The following is a 21,684-nucleotide window of genomic DNA, read 5'->3' as shown; positions in this document are numbered from 1 at the left end:
ACCCAGAAGACTAGTGGACGATCGTGTCTGCTAGGGGGAGCCCAGCCGACCGGTAGCGGAGTTTAGAATCCCAGTGCTGGTGCACTAATGCAGGTTTTAATATCATTAATCTTAGTTTTCTTTAAGGGGTCGAGTACAGAAGTACCTTCTGTAGTAAAACCTGAAGTAAAACCTCACCAGCGTGTGAATCTGAGCTGAATCTGCATCAGTGTGGAATAAGCGTCAGATCCAGGGTTACAGCTCCACATGTATCTGTGTTTATCTGGATTCTCCTCCCTGTTTCACTTTTAAACTTGTGTTACAGCTCCAGCTTCTGAGAAATGGTGAGAATCAGAATCAGCTTCTCCCAGAGTCTAAAACGCTTCTGGTTGAAAATAAAGCTTAACGTGGTTTAATGTAGTAAAAGAAGAAGACAGGAGCACTAAACTTCTCTTCATTATTACTGCTCATAAGTTCCTCCACTAATCACATTCCTCACTCGCTGTTTTACTACAATAAGTCATGTTAAGTTCTCATGTGAATGCGCTGGTGCTGAAGGGAAAATAGTATTCCAACATCAAGCATCTCCACCATTAAGAAGCGTAAGGAAACAATAAAGAAGTAAAACTAAAGTGCAGCTTTTATTGTATTGTTATTGATGTTTAACTGTTTGTAATTGTATTTCAGTGTGTTTATATTATATTTGTGTTATTTTCAGTGTATAAGCGTCAAAAACAACCTCATTATTTTCCATGAGACTAAAATATCTGCAGCTCCACCAGACCATGGACGCATTAACAGGTTTCACAACCATCCATATGGGAAAAAAAAACATTTAATACTCGATACCACTCCAGTTTTAAGGTACAGCGGTACTTCCAATGTATCTAGACCTCATACAGTAGTAATACTATGTTTTTATACAAGCCTGACGCTATAAACATTTACACTATAAAACAAAACAAATAAAACGCATTTACATTAACACACAATTAGCAGTGTTACAAGCCTGAGTGGAAACACACACACACACACACACACACACACTTTTCACACCGCCGGCGGGAAGGTTTCCATGGAAACCGGCTCTCTCATCCCCAATTTGGTGTCTTTTAGAGTTTGCAGGGACGCTTTTGTGTTCTCTTGCATTCAACCCGCCGCCATCCGAAACACACACACACACACACACTCACACACACACACACTCACACACACACACACACACACACTCATCTGAGTGAATGGCTCAAGGCTGTTTACCGTCGCTACAGAGAACGAAAAAAAAACCATCCATCCGTTAAGGATGATTATCAAAGGATTATTTGTCTCAAACGACCGGCGAAGAAAAATGAGAAACGCTCTCGCAAACATATGAAATCATTATCTGCTCTCTCGCTGGCGCAGAGGACCAAAATAACGGGAAACGCCACGAGAAGGAATCCATTTACGAGACGGGAGAGCTGAAGCGGGTTCCTATTTCTCACACTGATGGCGAGAGGAAACGCAGAGAGAGAAATAAGTGGGTGAATAGTTCACTCTGTACGTCCATGTTGGGTTTGGTTTCCATTAATCAGCCAGAACCACTGGTCCTGGTCAGTGTCACGCTCATGGTCATGGTCCCAGTTCCACCAGAAAACACATGTGTAAGACAAGGTGGAAATCTGTCAGGGCGAGTAAAGATACAAGAATTAATGCTGAGAGAGCCACAGAGACTCTCAGTGCTGCCATTGTGCCCGTGGACCTTTGGTCATTCATTTTTCATTTCACTAACCAATATTAAAAAAAGGGCCATTTTTAGTTTTTTTATACCAAAAACCATCATTGAAAATTAGGAAAACTGGCAATATAAAAACAAAATTGAAGAAATGGGAAAAATGGCTATTTTTCATTTAAAAAAACAATATTTAAACATAGGGAAACGAGCAGTATTTAATGTTTATTTTTAAAAAAACCAATATTACAAAACGGGGATGAAGTCTATTTTTCATTATATTCACTATATTTCATTTTTAGTTTTATACCAAAAATCAATATTAAAAAATAAGAAAAAATTTTTGTCTTTCCTTTCAAAAAACAATATTTACAAATAAGTTAAACGGGCCATTCTAAAATGTTTTGTCTAAAAAAAATAACATTAAAAACATTGGTTATTTTTCATACCAAAAACCAATCATTTAAACTGGTTGTATTTTTTTGTTGTAAAAACCAATATTAAAAAAATAAGAAAACGGGTTGTTTTGAATTTTTAGTTTTAAAGCCAATATTAAAATATGGGAAAGCAGTCCATTTAAAATTTTTCATTTCAAAAACCAACATTGAAAAATGAAAAATCAGGATTTTTTTTATTTCTATACCAAAAAACAACATTGAAAAATGGTAAAACATGGAATTTTTTTTTATTGTTTTAAAAAACAATATTACAAAATGTGAAAATGTAAAAAAAAAAAAAAAAAGGCCTTTTGTAGTTTTTATACCAAAATCTAAAAACCAAAAGTTTATACTTAAAACCAATATTAAAAATGAGAAAAAAAAAATAGATTTTTATCCTTCATTTCAAAAACTAATATTTAACAATGGGACAATGGGTCATTTTTATTTTTTTTGTTTCAACAAACAATATTGAAAAATGGTGAAACAGGCCATTTTTATTTTTTCATACCAAAAGCCAATATTAAATAAAGATAAAATGGGTCGTTTTTAATTTTTTGATTAGGAAATTTTGAATTTTAAGTTTCTGATCTTCTGGTCAGGGTAGCAGCTGGTTCGGTTCCATCCAGAATTATTGCCCACAAGAAACAATCTAGACAGGCCGCCAATCGATGGCAAGGTTTTGGCCATCCACCCCTTAGACACAGACTATCTAGTTTGCATAGACGTCCAACCGACTGATAAAACTATAGCAGAGGTGCTGGGCTACACTGTCAATTGTGAGTAAAAAACACTTTATTTGCATATACAGGCGTGCTTAAACTGTGAGAAAAGTGAAAGTTAAATGTACAGTATATATACTGTATATACTGTATATATACATAGATGCAAATGGAAAAGACATGGAGAGACGTACATTTATATAAGAAAGGTAAAGTAGAGGCAATCAAATAAAAGGAGAAAAAGAAAACAAGAGATGAAAATATGAAGGAAAGATAGAGACTCTACATGGCAAAGTATGTAGATACCCATTTTTGGCCAATCCAAAGTGGGAACATCGGGGAGCAACAGCATCTCATCCACGAGGCTACACAAGCTTAGAAAGTGCTTTGGGACAGTGGTAGCCTAGTGGTTAGAGCTTTGAGCTATCAATTAAAAGGTTGTGAGTTTGAATTTAGGCTCAGTCACTGTTGGGCCCTTGAGCAAGGCCCTTAACCCTCTTGGGGTACATTGGCTGCATTCAACTCATCACCACTGGGTTGTAAACTGCATCTGGAAGCAATTTAAAGGAGTCCGAGAGTCCCTGAAGCACTGCAAACCTTCACTCGAGCTAAATCAGACGGGTTTGGGAGATGGGAAGGTTTGAAGCTCTGGTGTAAATCACTCTGCCCCTGGACTAGAGCTGCGGTTCTCAACCTTACTCTTAGGATTCTCCACCTAATTCTGGAACCCCCTTGAGATGGGTTACAGTGTTGGTCTTACGCTTTCAGCAAAGATGGGTATTTTATGCTTTTGCTTGCTGTAGTGGTGGTAGGAGCTTCCTCATCTTGGTCTACTTCAGCAGGATCTGCATCAACAACTGAGTAGGAATCATTCATAGTCGCCATCCGTTTACCTTTGCACTTTTGTGGTGGGCCAATCAAATATGTGTCCATTCTCAAAGCCCCATGTAGACTATAGGTAGTTTAAAACAGAGTTATGACATCACAAGATATCTTCCATACGCCAATAGTCCATTGGTTTTCCCAACTCATCAAATGTCCTCCTCTAGGCTTACTGAGGTCTGTAACGGGGGATCAACCCCCAGGTTGAGAACCACTGTTCTAGAGCATTAAATATTTGGCAGCAGTTTATGGCAGGGTTCCTCATGGCCCAAAGTGAGATCTTTAAAGGAGTGGTTTGGAAAGGTTCAGGTGAAAGAACTTGATTGATCAATTGTCCATTGATTTTCACATCTTATCAAATGACTTGCTGAGGTCCCCAAGAGGGCCTCGACCCCCAGGTTGAGAACCACTGTTCTATAGCATTTTGGCATCAGTTTAGGGAAGGGTTCCTTGTGGCCCAAAGTGAGATCTTTAAAGTAGAGCTTTGGAGAAGTTCAGGTAAAAGAACTTGACTAATCAATAGTCTGTTGATTTTCCAATCCCATCAAATGACTTACTGAGGTCCCCAGGGGGGCCTTGACCCCCAGGTTGAGAACCACTGTTCTAGAGCATTTTGGCAGCAGTTTAGAGAAGGGTTCCTCATGGTCCAAAGTGAGATCTTTAAAGAAGTGGTTTAGAGAATTTCAGGTACAAGAACTTGACTGACCAGACAATAAGCATACCTGCTGAAGGCTTTGACCAATACTAAAACCTAATCTCACTCTCTCATTAACACTTGTGTGGTGGAATAGAAGTGAATTGCTGCAGTTGTGTTCCAAAAAAAGAGAGGAAGTTGGAATAGCACCTAAGTGTCTATGGGTTTAGATGCAATGATCAGGTTTTGGGTGTCTACAAACTGTCGGCCACTTGGTGTACACTTGGTGTCTGGTAAGTGAAAGGAGCAAAGGAATGAGGAACAGGTTTTGGGGATGAGTGAGGGATGGTGAGGGGTGTAACAGGACAGATAGGGGAGGAGGTGAAGGGCCTGGAGGAAGAGATACAGTTTCCAATGATCACTTTTGTGACTATGCAACTGGGCTCATATAACTAGCTGCAACATCACAAAAATGACAGTGGCAACCGCCAAGAGGTTGGCCAACCCAAAAAAAGAGGTAGACAGGTAGAAAGAAGGAAGAGTGAGCGAGTAAGCAGAGTGTCACCCCCGGCATTTCTGAGTGCCAGGGGGTATGCATGATGACCACACGGGAGCAAGCACAAAGGAACAAGACCCGGCAAGCTTGAAAATTGAATTCGCAGATGAGAAAAACAATACAGCGCATCCCGTCCGCAATGTGTAGGTGGATAAACGCGTCAGGACAGGTTCATGACTGAACGCTTTAAATTCTGAGGTTTATGAAATAGTAAAAGTTAAACCGGAACCGCTGTTTATTCTCCGCCATATAAAAAACAAATAAATCTTCATTTCCTGTGACTAGTGGAAAAGATAAAGGAGATAAAGAGTCGGAGTAACTCGATAAGCTTCCCTCAGATCTCCACAAAAACGATGAGAAACTCACGCTGATATTTCCACATTTATGCCACGTTAAGCCAAAGTGTCTTACAACCGTGATCTAGAATAATCAAAACAACTGAGCCTTAAGAGCCTCGGTTAAGGGCCCAACAGTGGCAATCTGGGATTAGCAGGGCTTGGACCACCAACCTTCTGATTCATTTTGCCTGTGAGCACCTTGTGGAGAAAGGGGCCGCAACCACAACCATCCAGCGGGCTCTGATCTGTGCGTCCCCCCTCAGCTGGGTTTATGACGGGCATCTCCTGCCTCACCATCGACTGATCTCCTGCACTCTGCGTTTCCCCTGTGGGTTCCATTCCAGGGCTTGGCTGATGGAGTTCTGGCTGGCTCTTGCCTACAGGTCGGCACTGGAGATCTTCTCAGGCCACATGATGTTGAGGATGTGGCGCAGGCATCTGTTACTGAAGGTCTGAATCTTGTTGGTGATGGTGTTTGCCTTGACGTTGGTGTTGAACCTTCTGATTACTGGTCCATTACCAAAACCCTGAGCTACTACTTCTTACACTCGTGACCAAATACACTGCAATCAATTGAGAGTCGAGCGTCTTGCTCAAGGGGCAACAGCAACAACTCAAAAGCTGCAGAGTTTCTTCTAAATTCTTCTAGATCCCAAAAACAACCATTTGTGGTTGGGTTTACAGGCCAAATCTCATTCAACATCATGGAAAAGTGGTCTCCTGCCAAGGATGGTAAAACAATCCAAACTTTGATTAGGAGGAAACGTGGCCAGAGGGTACCAAGGCTCAACAATCCCTGAACGACAGCCAAGAATTCAACTTCTGTTCTGGCTGGTTCTCTGAGAATCTGGACACATTTTTCTCTGGTTTTCTTCCAGGCCTTGGCAGGAGACCACTGTTCCATGTTACATACTGTATTGTCTTACAACTGTGAGGCCCAACAGTGACAATCTGGCATTAGAAGGGCTTGAACCAGCAACCTCCTGATTAGACTTACTAGTCCAACAAACTAGTAACAAAACACTGAGCTACTACTTCTTACAACTGTGACAGAATAAAATACAAGCAATTGAGAGTTGAGTGCCTTGCTCAAGGGAGACAGCAACAACTTGACGGTGGTGGGTCTTGAACAAACAACCTTCTGATTACTGGTTCATTAACAAAATCCTGAGCTACTTCTTCTTGCAGTTGTAACAGAATACAATACAAGCAATTGAGAGTTGAGTGCCTTGCTCAAGGGAGACAGCAACAACTTGACGGTGGTGGGTCTTGAACAAACAACCTTCTGATTACTGGTTCATTAACAAAATCCTGAGCTACTTCTTCTTGCAGTTGTAACAGAATACAATACAAGCAATTAAGAGTTGAGTGCCTTGCTCAAGGGGAACATCAACAACTTGACGGTGGTGGGTCTTGAACAAACAACCTTCTGATTACTGGTTCATTAACAAAATCCTGAGCTACTTCTTCTTGCAGTTGTAACAGAATGCAATACAAGCCGGTGAGAGTCGAGTGCCTTGCTCAAGGGGAACACCAACATCTTGATGGTGGTGGGGCTTGAACCAGCAACCTTCTGTGCAATAGTTCACTGAGCTACCATTAACCTTACACGCTCTTTTTCTGAACTTCCATACAGACACTAACAAGGTTCAAACCCACTACCCTGGAACTCCAGTGCTACATGCTGACACGCTAGCCAAAGTGACTTACAACTGTGAGGCCCAACAGTGGGGCTTGAACCAGCAACCTTCTGATTTCTAGTCCATTAACAAAACCCTGAGCTACTTCTTCTTACAACTGTGACCAAATACAATACAAGCAATTGAGAGTAGAGTGCCTTGCTCAAGTGGCAACACCAACATTTTGATGATGGTGGGGCTTGAACCAACAACCTTCTGATTACTGAACCTACTGTTATTTACTGATTGACGGTAGTGGGGCTTGAACCAGCAACCTTCTGATTACTGGTTCATTAACAAAGCCCTGAGCTACTTCTTCTTACAACTGTGACGGAATACAATACAAGCAATTAAGAGTCGAGTGCCTTGCTCAAGGGGAACAGCAACAACTTGACGGTAGTGGGGCTTAAACCAGCAACCTTCTGCACAACAATCCACTGAGCTACCATTATCCTTAAATGCTCTTCTTCTGAACTTATCCAATGTCATTAAACAGATCACCATGATGGGAAGAGATGCTAATTGCCCCGTTCATATACTTCGATCAGTGGTTAAGATACAAAGCTCTTAATCAAAAGGTCATTGGGTCACTGAATAAGACCCTTGACCCTTGGCGGCTTTGATATCGTCCTGATAAAAGCATCAGCTAAATGCCCAAACGTAAATGTGTCAGTCTGATCGATGAAGGACCCAGAGATGTAAGACTCACAGTGAGAGTTCGCTGCGATGCTCTTTGGTATGGAAGAGGGTGATCGAGTAAATTCTTTACATAGCGCTTTTCCACTAAAAGAACCCTGGTTCTTGAAAGTGGTATACTGGTTATAAGTGCTCTGTACTGGTTATAAGCGCTCTGTACTGGTTATAAGCACTCTGTACTGGTTATAAGTGCTCTGTACTGGTTATAAGTGTCTCTGTACTGGTTATAAGTGCTCTGTACTGGTTATAAGCGCTCTGTACTGGTTATAAGCGCTCTGTACTGGTTAGAAATGCTCTGTATTGGTTATAAATGCTCTGTACTGGTTATAAGTACTCTGTACTGGTTATAAGTACTCTGTACTGGTTATAAGTGCTCTGTACTGGTTATAAATGCTCTGTATTGGTTATAAGTGCTCTGTACTGGTTATAAGTGCTCTGTACTGCCCAAATTCATCGTTCATTGTTTTATTACAACAAGCCACGTTACACTTTATTTTTCACGTTAAACGCTGTTTGTTCTGTCCAGGTCACTTTTACCACGTTATATCACACAGTTCATCTCTTTGAAAATATCAGCGGCAAACTGGATCTAAATGTAATCAGTTGAACTTTAAAAGATGAAAGTGGTTTAAATTCTATATAATGTTATAATGTCTCATGTAAAAGCGTCCACTCCAAACCTCAACACTGTGACACGCCCACCGATGATGTCACGGTTCGCGCTGAAAAACCCAGTATTCTGTGGTGCCAGATTAGAACCCCAGTTCTCTGTCTGGAAACACGTGGAACCGGTTTAATATCAAGTTCGCGAACCAGAATGGAGCCGGATCCGCGTGGGTGGAAAAGGGGTAACAGTTGCCCCGCACTGATTTAAAGTTCTGGAAACTGTGCAATAATTCCTCCTGACCTTCACCTGCAACAACGGAGAAGCTACAACCTCTGATAAATATGAGAATTGAAACGATCTGGCGCGCTTGCCAATAACTTCCCATTTAGGCTTAATAGATGGAAGCACGGCAAACAGTGGGCCGGCGGAGCCGCCGCTATATTATTTACCCAGCAGCAAAGTAAAGCCTGTATGAAAAACCTGAAGTGAACTGGTGCGCCGCGAGCACGTATTCCCCCGCTCTATTAAAAACCTTTACAGCAGAAGAAAAATGAGGAGGTTTTTGTGCTGCCATCTGCTTTTCCGTCACCGTAGATTTATAGTCGGTCTTTTTTTCATTTAACCGAGGCGTCCAATATAAAAACGAGTACAGAGGCACTCGTGCTTATGTACAAGCATGCAAAAATACAATCCCTGGTCAACTTAAATTCATTTATTAATAAACATCCATTCCTGCATTTCAGGCCTGCAACACGTTCCAAAAAAAGTTGGGACAGTAAAGCATTTACCACTTTGTAATGTTGCTGTTCCTTTTCACCACTTAAAAGACATTTTGGCTCCGAGGAGACCAAGTGATTTAGTGTTTCAGATTCTCTATCAGGGGCAGGTCAGGACTGCAGGCAGGCCAGTCCAGTACCCGTACCCTCTTCTTCCGCAGCCACGCCTTTGTAATGTGTGCAGCAGGTGGTTTTGCATCGTCTTGTTGAAAAATGCTGGACATCCCTGGAAAAGACGACGTCTTGAAGGCAGCACATGTTGCTCTAAGATCTCAATGTACTTTTCTGCATTAATGCTGCATCACAGAAGTGTTAATGACCTTTACCAAGGGCACTGACACGCCCCCATACCATGACAGACTCTGGTACTGACACACCCCCATACCATGACAGACCCTGGTACTGACACACCCCATACCATGACAGACCCTGGTACTGACACACCCCATACCATGACAGAACCTGGCACTGACACACCCCACACCATGACAGACCCTGGTACTGACACACCCCCATACCATGACAGACTCTGGTACTGACACACCCCATACCATGACAGACCCTGGTACTGACACACCCCATACCATGACAGACCCTGGTACTGACACACCCCACACCATGACAGACCCTGGTACTGACACACCCCCATACCATGACAGACTCTGGCGTTTGGACTTGTTGCTGATAACAGTCTGGATGGTCATTTTCCTTTTAATGATTGGTCTGGAGCACACTGTGTCCATTTTTTCCAAAAAAAGACCTGGAATGCTGATTCATCTGACCACAATACCCGTTTCCACTGTTTTTGGAAATGGTTAACATAAGGCTTCTTTTTTAAAATGTATAAAAATCACATCATTTTGTTCACCTCATTACTAGCGCTAAATTTCCCCCGCTCCAACTTTCTTTTTGGAACATGTTGCAGGTCTGAAATGCAGGAATGGATGTTTATTAATAAATGAAATGAAGTTGAGCAGATAAAACATGAAATATCTCAGGTTCATCCTGTCTGACATCAAATAAAAGTCAAAGTAAGAGTTGAGCAGTAAGGACCTTGTTCTACAAGTGGTATTGTAGCAGTCTTTGAATTCAACCCCAAAACCCACCAGTGACCAGAACACACAGCTAAGAAACCACAACATCACCAACCAGACACTAACAAGGATCAAACCCAGTACCCTGGAACTCCAGTTGTACCTGCTATTCAACCCTGTGGACAAGGAATTGAGAAAGAAATTGGGTAACCCACCTGCGGAAGTCCAGCAGGGTCCGGGCGGACTCCGGAACATTTTGATCCATCCAGGACAGGAAGTGGAACTGCGTGACGGTACGTGTCTCATTGGTGTGGACGTTCTTCAGGTAGAAACTGCGCACCAAGAAGTCCTCGCACCAGATGTGCTCCGAGACCAGGTTGACCTGAAAAAGAGGGGGTAGGAAACTGCACTAGATGTTTACGTTTAAGTTCCTGAGGTCATTACTCAAAACTACAAACAGAAAGTAACTGGACTGCTCAGGAATTTGTGCCCTGTTCATTATGCAGGACATTAACCTCTGGATGTCTTCAAGTATTTGTTTAGTCGATTACTCTTCCACTTCTGGAAACTCCAATGGCATCCAAAAAGGGGAATATTTTCCTGACACACGATCTCTCCAACATGTGTGTGTATGGTCCACCAACCTCTCTTACACGTAGAGACTTGCACTGATCTTAGCGTTCCTCCACTTCTGTACAGGGTCTAACCAGGGTCCTTATACAGCACTGAAGACCCCGTCGCTTTTTAGTCTGGTCTTTTCCCACACAGTAGACTTGTGGCCAATGTTAGCTAACAGGACTGCCAATTTACCAGACGCTTTCATCTAAAGTGACTTACAGTTCTGTGACGATATACAGTCTAAGCAATTAAGGGTTAAGGGTCTTGCTCAAGGGCCCAACAGTGGCAACCTGGCAGTGGTGGGCCTTCAACCAGCAACCTTTCAATTACCAGTACAGTACCTTAACCACAAGGCTACAACTGCCTTTGTGTCCATCTTGCCCCTGTCCTGAACATCCTCCTCTGTCACCCCAACCATCAGCATGTCTCCACTGTAGAATATTTGCCCCCCCCCATGTACTAGCACTTTTATTGTTTCCACCAGTACCCTGCTGACCAACAGTACTACAGGCAGTCATTGTTAACCCAGACCTTGAGTGATCCGGTTGATTTGGCACAGTTTTAACACTGGATGCCCTTCCAAATGAAACCCTATTTACCCGGGCTTGGAACCTGCACTAACAGTGCACTTAATGATGCACTTGCCCCCAGTGCCCCCCTTGTCAATTGATGAGTTGAGAGGAAGAGTACAGGGCATCATTTTAGCAGTTTGACTATGTATTGCTAGGAATCATGGTCAGCTATTCCTGCCAGCCTCTGGAAAGTGGTCTAGACTGGGGGTCTATAATCCTGATAAACCGATGAAAGAAGTGGAATCCAGTGTAGCTTGTGTTGGGTTGTTGTGAAAACCTGCAGCATTTTAAGAACGATTGTTTATCCCTGTTCTTTAATAAGCCCCTTGAACCCTGCTCATAGAGATGTACCACCTTAAAGGGTTTAGCTCTAAACCTCATCTAAGCCCAGCCAATCTGAGGACTTTAAGTCGCTTGAAAAACCTGAATATCAAAGGCAGTGGGTTATGTTAAAGTAGGACATAATCTCGCCTCAAGGGGGGTAAATAATTCTAGAGGTTCCCAACCAGAGTTTGGAGTACCACAGCCAGACAGGGCAAGTCCTGAAGAAATCCATACAATCAAAGAGTATGCATAGGCAGTGCCACCCTGGCCAGGCAGTTCTGAACCACCCCAACTAGACAGGGAAGGTCCTGAACTACTTCTTGTGAAAATGGCTGGTCGGTAAGTATTCGAGCCAAACAGGACTGGTCCAAGAGTAGTCCAGTTATACAGGACAGGTCCTCGAACACACAATTTAGAAAGGAGTAGCCCAGCCAGACAGGGAAGGTCCTGAACTACTTTTTGTGGAAACACTAGGTCAGCAGTATCCCAGCCAGACAACATTGGTCCACGAGTAGTCTAGCTTTACAGGACAGGTCCTAGAATACACAATTTAGAAGGGAGTAGCCCAGCCAGACAGGGAAGGTCCCAGAATATCCTAGGTAGACATGACAGGTCCCGATCTACTCCTTGTGGAAATGGCAGGTCGATAAGTATCCCAGTCAGACAAGACTGGTCCAAGAGTAGTCCAGCTTTACAGGACAGGTCATTGAATATTTACATTATTTAGAAAAGAGCAGCCCAGGCAGAGAGGGAAGGTCCTGAACTACTCCTTGTGGAAATGAGAGGTCAGTAAGTATCCCAGCTGGACAAGACTGGACCACAAGAGTAGTTCAGCTTTACAGGGCAGGTCCTAGAATACACAATTTAGAAAGGAGTAGCCCAGCCAGAGAGGGAAGGTCCTGAAATACTTCTTGGGGGAAATGGCAGGCTGGTAAGTATCTGAGCTGGGCAAGAGACCACTGTTCCACGTTACATCTTTGCCTTATCCAATTGACCCATATTTTACCCAAGGAAATGGGTTCTCCAATCATAGAGGAGTTACCAAGCTGGAAGGGTAAGGACTGAGACAAGTACATTCATGGCATTAAGCAGCTTTTATTGATTAGTGATCTCAGGGGCAACAGCAACCTGGCAGTGGTGGAGCTTGAACCAGCAACCTTTTGATTATTAGTCCTGTACCTTAACCACTAGGCTACAACTAGTTTGTTTTATAAATGGGACGCTCATGGTCAGGTGTCCAAATACTTTTCACCATATAGTGTTTCGATGTGTTACCTCATAAATGTGGTACTGGTCCGATCCTTCATCCGGCCAGTACTGATGACATTGTTTGGTTCCGTTCTCTGATAGAGGTGTTAGCATGACGATCACCACGCAGCCACTTTCCCAAACCATCTACAGAGGCGAAGAAAAAGCACAAAAACACAATTAAAGAATGTTCATAAAGAATAGAGACATTTTCAGTTTAAAAAGGCGAAAAAGGACAATAACAGGCTGCTATTAGCAAAAGGTGCAAAAGCAAACATGTTGTGGTATGGGGGTGCATCAGTGCCCACGGCTAAGTGATGGTACCTATGATGTGGAGATGTTTATTGGTATTATAAGTTTTTATTATCTTTTTATGCATTTTACCCCTTTTGCTCCCAATTCAGCATAGCCGATCCACTGCTGCGGACCCCGACGGTATCCAAGGAGGGTGTATATTCACCTGAGGTGTGCACAGTCCAACCAACCCCTTCTTATTCTCCCGTATTTGCCCGTGACTTTGCGTACGGAGAGCCACGCCCCAATCTCTGCGCTCCTCCACTTTCTGTACAGGCACCCTGGGCAACCAAGGTCCTTACACAGCATTGATAACCCCGCCCCCTTAATCCAGTCCTTCCCACCCAGCAGACTGGAAGCAAATTTTGCCTGTTAGAGGGCGCCCGGCTGACCGGTAAAAGAGCCGAGAGTCGAACCCGGGAGCTCAGAATCTCGGCGCTGGTTTGCTAGCTGATGATCTATATATTGGGATTTTAAAGAGACTCCTTCTGCACACGCTACAAACGTGTGCCTTTTGTAGTAAAAGAGTGCATGTGCTTGTCTGGCCTGCCTGCAGTCCAAATCTGTCTCCTAATGAAAATGTACACCATTAATTAAATTTGTCGTCAATTATTTGATCTAGACTTATTTATACAGAGATGTAATGTGCTCTCTTAGTGCATGTCCCGAGCCGGGTTGCATAAGGAAGAGTCTCCAGTGTAAAAAACTGTGGCAAATCAAACATGCAAATAAACGATCCACTGTGGCGCCCCCTAATGGGAGCAGCCAAAAGGAATTGTTATTATTATTATTATTATTATTATTATTATTATTTCTATTATTATTATTATTATTAGTAGTAGTAGTAGTAGTATTATTATTATTATTTCTATTATTATTATTATTATTGTTATTTTATTATTATTATTTCTATTATTATTATTATTATTATTATTACTATTATCATTATTATTATTATTATTTTATTATAATTATTTCTATAATTTTTATTATTTCTATTATCATTATTATTATTATTATTATTTCTATTATTATTAATATTATTATTTATTTTTTATTATTATTATTGTTACTATTATTATTATTGTTATTATTATTATTTTATTATTATTATTATTTCTATTATTATTATCATTATTAAATTAGAGTAGACACTAACTGTTTTCGGTTCCGTTGCTCTTATCCCACCCTCTCTTTCTCCCTTCCTGTCTGTCCGAGACGTCGTTTCCCGCTTCGTTTCTCCTAATCACACTTCCTGTGCGTCCTTCACTGATAAAAATCCCACCGCGGCCGTTAGGGAAACGAGTGGAAAACGGCGACTTTTACGAGAGCGATGAAAACACGACGGATGCGGCCATAAACCAACCGCACTCACGCTCATCACGCTCCCTCAAGAGCCGTTACAATCAATAAAGCGTCACTACACGCTACCACACAAGCACCTAAAAAAACATGTTACACACGATGAGGATTAGCTTCGTAAATACTAGCCGAACACAAGAAAATAAACAAGAACAAGACGGAATCATCACAGTAAAACAGTGGGAGGTTTATATCCGGGTGCAGACGCTGATCAGAGCAGCTTAGATATTATTTATAATAAAACACGACCGTAATCATTACATTAAATTTATACATTTTTAATACGTAAATAAAACAGCCAATCAAAGCAATCCAGCCTTGTTTAAACCCCATCAAACCCCATTTCCAGAAATTCAGAAGAGTTGGGACGCTTTGTAAAGTGCAATTAAAAGAAAAATCTGTGATTTAACTCTCTTAAATCTTGAATTATCTGATTAAAAAAATGATCTAATTAATTTTTTTCTTAATTTATTGTGTATAAATTTCTGTATAAGTAATTTATAATTTTGTACTTTACGTTTTTGACCTTTATTTTTTATGTAAAGTTATTTCTATTTTGTACATTAGGGTTTTTTGTTTTTTTTTCCTATATTTTTTGTAAAATATTTCTATTTTGTTCTTTACTTTTTTTTTTTACTTTTGTTCTTTTTTCCTATTTTTTTGTAAAAAAAAATTCTATTTTGTACATTAGGGTTTTTTTTTCTTTTTTCGATATTTTTTGTAAAGTTATTTCTATTTTGTACTTTACGTTTTTTATTTTTGTTTTTCTTTATTTCTTTTGTTTTTTATATTTATTGTAAAGTTATTTCTATTTTGTACATTAGGTTTTTTACATTTGTTTTTATGTGAAGTTATTTATATTTTGCACTTTACGTTTTCTTTATTTCCTTTGTTATTGTTATTATTATTATTTTTTATTATTATTATTATTATTTAATATTATTATTATTATTTAATATTATCATTATTATTTAATATATTATTATTATTTAATATTATTATTATTATTATTTAATATTATTATTATAAATTTTATGAATATTTTATATATTAATGTTTTTATTTTAATACAAAAATATTAATAATATAATTTTATTTGTTTATTATAATCTTATTATTATTTATTCATTTTATTATGATTTCTTATATTTTATGCAGATTTTTGTGTTTCTGCAGCTTTAAAATTGAAATTAGAAGAGAAATGTTGGCGTCTATCTGCCTGTTCTACCGTTCGAACCCGCGACCCTCCCGTCAGAAGTTCATCATGTCTATCAGCGAGCCGCCGCCCGTTTCTCTTCACCGCTCCGCCTCACTGCACCTCTTTAAATGCTGTTAGAAAATCGTAAAGATGATTTCTGCTGCCGCCTCATTAGCTCATCATGTTACCGAGTCGTGACCGAGTCTCTTTCAGTCATTACGGACAGACCGGAGCGCGGCGGATAAGCTAATACCGACGTAACCAAGCGGCTGATCAAATATCACGGCTGTCTGGCGACTCGGCGCTGGATTAAGCGAAGGTCAGAGCGACGGCGGCAAACACTCGCACCGCCGGAGCGGAACCAACCCGCCGCCGCACCGCTAACTGTCTGTGGATCTGAGGAACGAAGCCCAGAGTTTGTGTGTCGTAACTATCCAATCAAATCCGCTAATCACGAGCGTGTCACAGTAAACGGAGCTAATCGCTAAGCTAACACAAATACAAATGCTAAGTTAGGACGAGGAATATACGCGTAAAGCATGACACAAAAGCATCAGAGTAAACGACACGGATCGACGCGTTTAGTAAAGAACACAAACACAATATTACAAGCTACACAGGTACGCTAACTGCTAAGCTAACAGGAATGCAAATGATAAGCTAGACTAAATGCTAATGAAAACAAGGCTGAACTAACCGCTAAGCTATTAGGAATGCAAATGCTAAGTTAGGCTAAATACTAATAAAAAACAAGGCTGCACTAACCACTAGGTAGCCAAGAATACATATACTAAGCTAGAATAAATGCTAATGGAAACACAGCTACACTACAATGCTAAGCTAGGCTAAATGTTAATGAATACAAGGCTACACTAATTGCTAAACTACCAGGAATAGTAATGCTAAGCTAGACTAAATGCTTATTAAAACAAGGCTATGCTAACTGCTAAACTATCAGAAATACAATGGTACGAACACAATATTACAAGCTACACAGCTACATAGACAGCGCACAACCGCTGCATAAATATACCAGGAATACAATACTAAGCTAGGCTAAATGCTAATGAAAACAAGCCTTCGCTAACTGCTAAACTACCTGCAATATAATACTAAACTAGGCTAAATGCTAATGGAAACAAGGCTACACTAACTGCTAAACTACAGGAATACTACTCTAGGCTAAATACTTATAGAAATGAGGCTATGCTAACTGTAAAACTACCAGAAATATAATACTTAGCTAGGCTAAATGCTAATATAAATGCGGCTACGCTAACTGTAAAACTACCAGAAATATAATACTTAGCTAGGCTAAATGCTTATAGAATTTAGGCTCTGCTAATAGCTAAACTACCAGGAATACAATACTTAGCTAGGCTAAATGCTTATAGAAACAAAACTATGCTAACGGTGAAACTACCAGGAATATAATTTTAAGCTAGGCTAAATATGTATAGAAACAAGGATACCAGGAATGCTAAAAGAGCTAAACGCTAAACATTATGTGAAAACAAACTGCTAACTACAACTGACACTGTGACAGTAAACTGTAAACGCTACGCTAAAATATACAGGATATGACGAGAGAAAACCAGGCTAAGCAAGAAGTAACAATGTACACGTGCAAATGATTAGCTAGGCTAATTGCTAATGGAAACAAGGCTACACTAGCCGCTAGCTTAAATGCTAAACTAGACTCTGTGTGGTGCCTCAAATGCTAATGAAAACAAGGCAACACTAACCATTAAGCTTTGATGAAAGCTAATAAAGCTAAATGCTAAATGCTATGTTAAAACAGACCTCTAACTACGCTCAGCACCGTGAGTAACTGTAAACGCTACGCTAATATATACAGGATACGACGAGAGGAAACCAGACTACGCTGGGACGTGGAATCTACACGGACAGAAACGGAACACAGCGAGAGCAACAGAGCTCAGGAGGACGCGTGACGCTGAGCTACAAGTGGACGTGTGATGACGCCTCGCTGCAGTGCCTGCTGGGAAACGGGGTCCGACCGACGCTTTTAATGAAACCTGTTTGATTTTGGTCGCTTTAAATAAGTTCACTAAAGATTATTATGGGTTATTTCCCCCCATCAGTGACTAATGGAGAGACGAACGTGAGCGAGCGGCGACCTCCATTAGCGCCGAGCTCTCGTTAGCGCCGAGCGAGAGAAGGTCGAGCCACGCCGAACGCATTAGCGCCATTAATTTAGCCGATGGAAAGTGCCCGTTTTAACGAAGCCGCCGGGAGATCCTGCACGTCCTCGTCCCGCTTCCAACAACCAATCACAAACAAGCGGCGCCTCCGTTAACACGTCTGCAGGTCCGAGCGCTTTCGCTAAACGCCGTAACGCCGCTGCTAACCTCCAGACTCCAGACAGTGCAGACTGTGAGGTAGATCTCCGTCTCTGTTACACCCCACCACAGATCGTTACTCAAAGAATTAAAGCTGCTCTACATTAGAAGCGATTTTTTTTTACCTCGTATATGTACACTATATGGTCAAAAGTATCTGGACACCTGAGTTGTGAGCTTGCTGGACGTCACATTTCAAACACAAATGGTATTAAAATAGCGCCAGTATTCGCTCGTCTGCCTTCACACGCATATGAACCTGAGTGACTCCCATTCTTAATCCACAGGGTTTAATATGACGTCGCCACCCTTTGCAGCTATAACAGCTTCAACTCTTCTGGGAAGGCTTTCCACAAGGGTTAGGAGTGTGTTTATGGGAATTGAGGTCAGACACTGATGTTAGATGAGAAGGCCTGGCTCACAGTCTCCACTCTGATTCATCCCAAAGGTGTTCTATCGATCAGGTTGAGGTCAGGACACCAGACCGGCTCATCCACGTCTTTATGGAGCTTGTGCTTCGTGCACTGGTGCGCAGTCGTGTTGGAACAGGAAGGGGCCATCCCCAAACTGTTCCCACAAAGTCGGGAGCATGAAATTGTCCAGAATCTCTTGGTGTGCTGAAGCATTAAGAATTCCTTTCACTGGAACTAAGGGGCCGAGCCCGACTCCTGAAAAACACCCCCACACCATAATCCCCCCTCCACCACACTTTACACTCGGCACAATGCGGTCAGACAGGTACCGTTCCCCCGGCAACCGCCGAACCCAGACTCGTCCATCGGATCGCCAGACGGAGAAGCGCGATCCGTCACTCCAGAGAACACGTCTCCACCGCTCTAGAGTTCAGTGGCGGCGTGCTTTACACCACTGCATCCGACGCTCTGCATTGCGCTCGGTGATGTGAGGCTCGGATGCAGTTGTTCCATGAAGCTCTACACACATCTGAAGGCCACATGAAGTTTGGAGGTCTGTAGCAATCGACTCTGCAGCACTATGTTCCTCAGCATCCGCTGACCGGCTCTGTCATTTTACGTGGTAACACTCGGTGGCTGAGTCGCTGTCGTTCTCAATCACGACTGGACTTGTTGCACAGGTGGCATCACGGTACCACGCTGGAATCCACTGAGCTCCTGAGAGCGACCCGTTCTTTCACCGATGTGTGTAGAAGCAGTCTGCATGTCCAGGTGCTCGGCTTTATACACCTGTGGCCATGGAAGTGATCGGAACCTGAATTCAATCATTTGGATGGGTGAGTGAATACTTTTGGTAATATAGTGTATGTCCGTGTATGGGAATTTGTGCCCGTTCAATCAAAAGATGACTGATCAGTTTCGGTCCATTCCAGAGCCTCTTTATAGACTTTGCACAGTCGTGCCGGAAAAGGAAAGGGCCTTCCCTAAACCACTGCTGCAAAATTTCCGACCCAGCAAGCACCTTGTTTTTTATGCTGGGGACCTAGATGGCATCCGAAGAGGGTATATTCGCCTTCTCATTCGCCCGTATTTCGCCAACAGCAGCATCTAGCAGTGGCGGGGCTTGAACAAGTGACCTTCTGATCATTAGTTCAGTACCTTAACCGCTAGGCTACAACTTTCTCCCAGTTTAGTCATAGCCAGTTACTCTTCTGGTGCCAGGGACCTCGATGGCATTCAATGAGGGTATATTGGCCTGACACGCCCTCCCTCCGACCCCTTCTTATCCGCCCGTACTTCGGTGGATCGGCGCTTGAAGTCGGTCCCACACATGTAGAGTCACTCGCTCATCTCCACATTCCTCCACTTCTGTACAGGTACCTCGGGCTACTAACCAGGGTCCTGAAACAGCCTCAAAAATCCCGCCCACTTTTTTAAAATCCCGTCTTTTCCCACCCAGCAGACTAGTGGCCTGCTAGGGGGGCGCCCAGCCGACCGGTAGCAGAGCTCCAGACTCATATTGGCACATCGATTGCTGGAGGAACCAAAATAGACCTGCTTCACGGGAGCGCTCGTACCTGCACCTCACGCCCACGCCTGCTTTTATATAACACGGCTTTGATCCGGTTTTACCGCAGTAACAGCACAGCTCCAGGCAGAAGTCCTGCAACCTCTACTGTTACCTAATACCATCGGCTGGACTCACGCCAGAATGGAATTTCCAATTCATCCCACATGCCGAACGTTTTCCCAACAGCTCCAATCGTCTCTTTAGCTTCTCAGACCTGATGTGTTTTTGTCTTCTGTACTCTTAATACAACCCCAAATCAGAATTAGTTGGGACAGTATTGAAAATGCTAATAAAATAAAGTAAAAACACAGAGTTTCTTACATTTACTTTGACTTTTATTTGATGTCAGACAGGATGAACCTGAGATATTTCATGTTTTATCTGCTCAACTTCATTTCATTTATTAATAAACATCCATTGCCGCATTTCAGGCCTGCAACACATTCCAAAAAAAGTTGGGACGGGGGTGATTGTGATCATGGTTTGGTACAAAAGCAGCATCCAGGAAAGACTGAGAGTCTCTGATGAGTAAAGATGATCAGAGGATCCAGTTTGTCCACAAATGATGAAATATCTCAGGTTCATCCTGTCTGACATCAAATAAAAGTCAAAGTCAATGTAAGAAACTCTGTGTTTTTATTTTATTTGCATTTTCCATACTGTCCCAACTTTTTCTGATTTGGGGTTGCAATTCTATTTACACTTTTCCCCTAATATAATCATTTCCTGTTACCCTGGTTGTATCTCCTCTGCTGATGCAGACCCCGACCCTGGCTGTACCGACCACAGATCAGATGGCGTACCGACAGTCACGCACTGCTATCCATTATTCATAGTCTCTGTGCAGTGCCTCAACCAGCCAGCAGAGGCCGCCATTGCAGCAGATGTTAGCTAATCGTGTCTGTGTGTAGGCGCCCAGTTGGCCTGCAGCAGAGCTGAGATTCGAACTCATGACCTCAAGATCTCAGCACTGGTCTTAAACCTAATAAACGTGTCTTTTTAAATCATGATATATAATTAAATTCAAAGAAGAAACATTACATTAATAATAATATTAAAAACTCTCCCACCTGCCAAAAATCAGCTACGGTGGCTGGCAGAGGCCCCTGAGCCGAGATGTAGGCGGGGTTACGAGGGTCATGGTCCATCTACAGAGAGACAGAATTAAAACAATTATTCGTTTATTTAAAACATATAAATAAATAAATAAAACAGATATTTACAGAAGCAGATGGTTCGGTCACCTGGTTCAGCTGTGTGTTGATTATTTGTTTACTCTTAATTAATTTAATCAGACTAATTAAGAGTGACATGTTTAATTGTTTACACAATAACAGCTGGAGGAAACGCAGCAACACAGACTGGTGTGAAAATCACAGAGCAAATAACATCTGTTCTACTGTCAATTCTGGGACTAGAACGTACATATAGAGAGGCCACGCCCCTTCTGTGGGACTAGAACATACAAATAGAAAGGCCACGCCTCTTCTCTGGTAATATCAGATAATGAAATGTATATATAAAGAAACCTTTTGTCTGGGACTGAAACACAAATAGAGAGGCCACGCCCCTAATCTGGGAGAAAAATGTACATATAGAGAGGTCATGCCCCTTCTCTGAGACTAAAACATACATATACAGAGGCCACACCCCTTCTCTTGGACATACATA

At 41.9% G+C, this 21,684-nt stretch overlaps 1 protein-coding gene across 3 annotated transcripts in view; it reads right to left on the bottom strand.

Moving 5' to 3' along the window:
- Positions 1 to 21,684, bottom strand: part of ptprn2 (protein tyrosine phosphatase receptor type N2) — a 259,239-nt gene that overhangs the window by 12,220 nt on the left and 225,335 nt on the right. For all 3 annotated transcript variants that reach the window (XM_062994511.1, XM_062994512.1, XM_062994513.1), the window contains exons 17-19: positions 21,084 to 21,161; positions 12,841 to 12,960; positions 10,267 to 10,433 (exon numbers count right to left, since the gene is read on the bottom strand). In XM_062994511.1, coding sequence (XP_062850581.1) covers positions 10,267 to 10,433; positions 12,841 to 12,960; positions 21,084 to 21,161 — 365 coding nt within the window. The remainder of the gene's footprint in view (positions 1 to 10,266; positions 10,434 to 12,840; positions 12,961 to 21,083; positions 21,162 to 21,684) is intronic.

This window comes from Trichomycterus rosablanca, chromosome 4 (genome assembly GCF_030014385.1).
Source record: "Trichomycterus rosablanca isolate fTriRos1 chromosome 4, fTriRos1.hap1, whole genome shotgun sequence".
Taxonomy (NCBI): domain Eukaryota; kingdom Metazoa; phylum Chordata; class Actinopteri; order Siluriformes; family Trichomycteridae; genus Trichomycterus; species Trichomycterus rosablanca.
The sequence above is the reverse complement of the archived record's forward strand: the minus strand, read 5'-3'. Positions and strand labels throughout refer to the sequence as shown.